At 38.3% G+C, this 5,007-nt stretch overlaps 1 protein-coding gene across 1 annotated transcript in view; it reads left to right on the top strand.

Moving 5' to 3' along the window:
- PTCD2 (pentatricopeptide repeat domain 2) overlaps positions 1-4,431 on the top strand; it is a 17,264-nt gene extending 12,833 nt beyond the window's left edge. The window contains exons 8-10 of the mRNA XM_014965051.1: positions 1,045-1,119; positions 1,882-1,995; positions 3,342-4,431. Of these exons, the coding sequence (XP_014820537.1) occupies positions 1,045-1,119; positions 1,882-1,995; positions 3,342-3,566 (414 nt within the window). The 3' untranslated portion in view covers positions 3,567-4,431. The remainder of the gene's footprint in view (positions 1-1,044; positions 1,120-1,881; positions 1,996-3,341) is intronic.
- The last annotated feature ends 576 nt before the right edge of the window (positions 4,432-5,007 follow it).

The following is a 5,007-nucleotide window of genomic DNA, read 5'->3' as shown; positions in this document are numbered from 1 at the left end:
CCTTTTTTTTGGGGGGGGGGGGGTTTCACTGATACAAGGAGGCTCTGAGACAGTAAGGTGAAAGATAGAGCAGGAGAATAACAGTTAGGAATTTCTAAAGTCTAGTATTTCATCTGCCATTTATTTGTGTATACAGCATGAGGAAATGCTGAACCTCCTCTGTTTCATGTCTAAACAGAAGTCAGAGGTACTGTAAGAGCTACCTATTTGATCTTGTTCATGGATTTGAACCAATGTAGAATTGTTAAGATTTTTTTATGCACTCTGGTCCTTTTTGCACTGTCTCTGTGAACAGAGACACTGAACAGTAGCATCATTGAAAGTAATTTAATCGTGTGCATGATGGCATGATAGGGCTTCTCATTGGCATTGAGGTTAAAAAATAAAAACTCTGTCTCTGAACAACATGAAATATTCTTGATGCTGTTGCTTTATGTAAAAATCAGTTAAAAGCTCTTGTTTTGAAAACAGAATAATGCTCCTCATTAACTGTTCCTTAAACTGTATGATCACTGACAGTTTGTCTTGCTGTGAGTAAGATGTTTCTTGATCGCAGGTAACAGTGGTTGTTCTAGTAAATGTCAGTGTAACATCTGGTGTCTATAAAATCACTTGATGGCATAGATACAGTACTGTAAATGTGTATGTCCCAAAAGATTAAAATTGCTGGGTGAAATAAATACCCACATTAACATATGCTGCACTTGATTTAAGTACTCTGACATGTGCCAAACTGAGTATGAGTGTTTAGATCTTAAATCTTTTAGGTGCTGTCATGCTCAGTGTTGGTTACATGCATCCTTTCCTTGCTGATCTGAGGCAGGAAGTACTGTCTGATGTGCTAAAGAGCCAGATGACATGGGAACTCCAGCGTGGGGTGTTCCTCTCACGGGCTGGATGCTGTTTGGAGTCTATGGGTCTTGGTGAAGGGGTTCTCTGTTGATGCTGGTTTATGATTCATTGAAAAGTTGTGAAAGACTATGTTTTTCTTGCGTGCCACACATGTTTAACTGTATATTTTTATAATTTATAATTCCTTCCTAGAATGATGTAGCGCAAGCCAAATTTTATTGTTCCCAGATCTTGAAAACAGAGAACAAGCTATACAATAATCTTAAAGTAAGTATGCTTGCTTTGCATTAGAGTCTTTCAAAGAAGTATGCTATACTGGACAAAAAACTCCCATGTGCAGAGCAACAGAAGGCTAGCTACTTAGTCGCACAGGCATTTATCAGTACTGTTGCTGAGCTTGTTTTTGAGCCAACAGGCAATTTCTGTCAGTTGGATGAGTTACATTCTGAATTGTTAACACCCTCCCCCCATTTTTAAAATTGCTTCCTATCATAGGTAGGAATGGAAAGTAGACCAGTCCTACATCTGTGAGTATAGACCCATGATTATGACATTGTGACATTTTTTCGTTCTTGCTACAAGAGATTTTTAAAACCACAACTCCAAGTAAATACCTTCCTTAGCTGTGTTCTGCCCACTTCAGGCCTTCTTCAACCCAGTGAACTTTTGCCACGTATGTGCATACAACAATTTTTTTCTTTAATTGCATGGTCTACAACCTGAGAGAAGGTCTACTGCATGTCTCTGTAAGTGACCTCTCTAAGCTATGGAAAAAACCACTTTATTCAAGAACAGCTTATGCAGCTCCATCAGAGGAGCTCTGCCTCCAGGCTTACCCTTTTCCAGGTCCCAGCTGTGAAAGAAAAACCAGCCTTCTGCTTTCTTCATGATTAATGGATTTTTATCAGCACAGCATCTGGAAATGTATTTTGCCCTGCTTTGCTTCATGTCTTTCTCAAACACTTTTTTTTAAGATTTGCATTCTGTTGATAAGTACTTTGTGTAGTGTGGTTTTATTTTATTTTTAAGGTTCTTGTCCAGCTCAGATCTGGTTCGCTAGAAGAAGTGATAAAGATCTTAGAGGCAGCAGTGGAAGAAGATACTCCTCCCTTTGTGAAAAAAATTGAGTTTTGTGAGCAGGTGGTAAGTATAAAGTAATGAGAGGAGGTCCACAGTGCTTGGCTGAGACATGGTGATGGTGGTTTGGCTACAGAACTTCAGGTCCTGAGTTCACCCAATAAAAGTTGTTAAGGTTCTGATACATTCAGATGCCAAAGCAGCTGGCTGGCTTTCTGTACTGTTGGACAAAGCACTTGGCTGTCCACTTCCCTTTTTTTATTGTGACTTCACTCTTAGAAGCTCAAATTTCATCTGAATGTAGACGAAGCATTCCCTAGCGGCATTAAATAATTTAATCCCTTGCCTTCTATGCTATTTTCATTTGATGTAAAAATGAGAATAGAGTTCTGATCACAGTGATACTGTTAGGTTGGTAATATTTGCAAAGACCTGCTGATACAGAGAAGTGTGATAGGGGAAATAATAGCTTTTTCTATTTTACTGTAAAAAATAGCTGTAGCTTTTCCAGTATTGCTCACCAAGAAGACTTCCTTCAGAACACATATGTACCCCTATCAGCTTGACAACATTGATACTGCTTTTCCTGAAACTTACTAGTGTATTCATTTTGAACATGTCTATGGAACAAGATATTTGAAAACTATGTTAATAATTAAGTACTTAGCATTTCACTGCTGCCTATTAAAATGAATAACTGATACGTAAAATAACAAATACGAGGTAGAAGGGGGCCATACCTTTCAAAATATTGTTCATGTATATTAACTGCTAAGTTGAAAAGAAATATTTTTAAGCAGCAGTTCATTTTGTAAATTCATTGCAATTAATGATGTATGTGTCAATGTTGTATTTTGGTTTTGTCTGGCAAATTTGTAACAGTCCCTAGGAAGACTAAGCATTAGTTCTAATCCATTCCTTCCCCCAAAGGTTACTGATCAATAACAGTTTTTAAGATATTTACTTATACTTGAGCTCATGCTCTGTATGTGTCATACAGAACTTCTCAGTATTCTATAATCTATCTTTATTGATTTGTACTGGACTGTACATTTAGTGTGATCATAATAGTAATTAGAATTGTGCTGATCTGGAAAGTAGAATCCAGGAAGCAATTACATTTCCTGGTTTTAAATAGAAAATAATTATGTTAGTCTGTACTAGGGCTGTACTACTTTGAGGAAGTTTTAAATCTAATAAACTCTCTCTAATAGGTATCTAGTGCATTTCCACCATTGTCTGGGGATGTAGAATGTGTGCTGTTTGAAATCGTCTTCTTATGAGTCATTGGCAGTAGCCACATATCTTATGTGGTGTACATTTTTTTTAGTTTGAGTGCTTGCTTCAATATGATGGTTGAATGAGATCTTCACTTGCTGAACAGTAACAGTCTGTCATTTTCTCCGCCTTAGCTGGCTACCGTCAGGGAAAAGATGGAAGAAAACCCTGACCTTTCTGCCAAATTAGGAGATATTTATATGAAACTAAAAGCTTCAGGACGGATAACCATGTGCACACTGGAAGACATGCTTTTCCAGATTCCTAGTTCAAAGAAGATCCCTGCAAAGCTGTTACATCAGAAGCAATTGGGCTATCAGGCTGCTAAAGCACTTCGGTCAAATCTATTGTTGGAATAGTTCCATAATTGATGGCAAACTGAACTGCTGTTAGCATCTCTTGGAAGCCAGGCTCAAATAAAATGTCTTCTCCCTTCCTCCACAATAAGCAATTGTTCAAGTTTTTTGTGTGAAACTGCATTTTAAATACAGATCATGTAGCTTCCATGCATGTTGTTCAGAAATGGAGTGATAGAATGGTTTGAAGTTTTTTCTCAGGCACTTAAATCAGGATTTTCCTATGCCAAGCATCCTGATGGAAATGAACAAAATAGCATGCATGTCTTACCTGACTTCTGTGATTCATCAGAAGAAGATTCAGTCTTCAGTAGAAGTAATTCTCTGACTGAAAGGATACATGCAGTCCAGAGTCTAGATAAAAGAGTATGGAAATTGCTTTAACTGTTTATTCAAATTCTCTGCATCCCAAGAGAATCAGAGGAAAGCAAGCATCTTTTGTTCCCTTTAATATCTGTCTTAAGAAGCAATATATTAGTAAGTTTTTTCATATCAAATGGTATCATGGAAATGCTGTGGGAGGTAGCATGGTACCCAACAGGTTGTTGTCTTGCTTGAAGGAGAATCCTGAACAAAAGTCAGAGTCTCAGAGTGAGTGGGTGCGCATACCGTTTCCTTTTTTTTTATTATTTTTTTAAACTTAAATTTTCTGGTTTTAAGCCTCCCAGGGTTAGCAGATCTTGATACAAATTTGCAACTAAGTTCTAACAAGTTTTTTAGACTAGAATTACGTGTCATCAGCATAATAGACTCATATGCAGAGCAAGCAGTCATAAAAACACTACAAAGAAGCTTCTTTGGGCCAGCTTTAGTGACTCCAGGCCAAATGTGCTTGGTTCTAGTAATAAAAAGCCGTTTGTAACTCTGAGTCCTGTATACCCCAAAATCTCTTCTCATTCACCATCCAGAATGGAAAGAACTGGAAACAGCTCTACCTTGGCTGGCACTGGGGTGCTTTTGGTTTGCTTGTGCCTATGGAGTGGTGAGCCTGTTGGTGCAGAATTTGGCAGTGCTGTGAGCATGAGACAGGATGGAGCCCAGCTTGGTACTCTCCAAGCTGCGCAGCCTTCTCTCTCCTTTGGCGTCTGTTCTTTTTTAGTTATTTTGTCTCTCCCCACCTCAAGCGAATGTCAGAACTTAAAGGATTATTTCTGTGAATGAATCTCATGAAACTTTGCTGAAGCTAGCGAGTGAGTCACTGTGAAGAAACAAGAACCCATCCTTGCAGAAACGCATCTTTAGCCAGCAAAGCAAACATGGCTACAGCAGGTCAGAGGTTTCCTTCTGTAGCTCATTTCTGTCACCAATGTGTTGCTAATACTACAATGCTCAAAGCTGTTACACAGTGGATGGAATTTCATGCAAAAGTAACTGAAGAAGAATTTGAAGTTTGTATCACATTTTTGTGAAATGTGTGAACAGTTTTTATGAGTGGTCGCATAGA

Source organism: Calidris pugnax, unplaced genomic scaffold (assembly GCF_001431845.1).
Source record: "Calidris pugnax isolate Ruff unplaced genomic scaffold, ASM143184v1 scaffold273, whole genome shotgun sequence".
In the NCBI taxonomy this organism is placed as follows: Eukaryota; Metazoa; Chordata; class Aves; order Charadriiformes; family Scolopacidae; genus Calidris; species Calidris pugnax.
The sequence above is the reverse complement of the archived record's forward strand: the minus strand, read 5'-3'. Positions and strand labels throughout refer to the sequence as shown.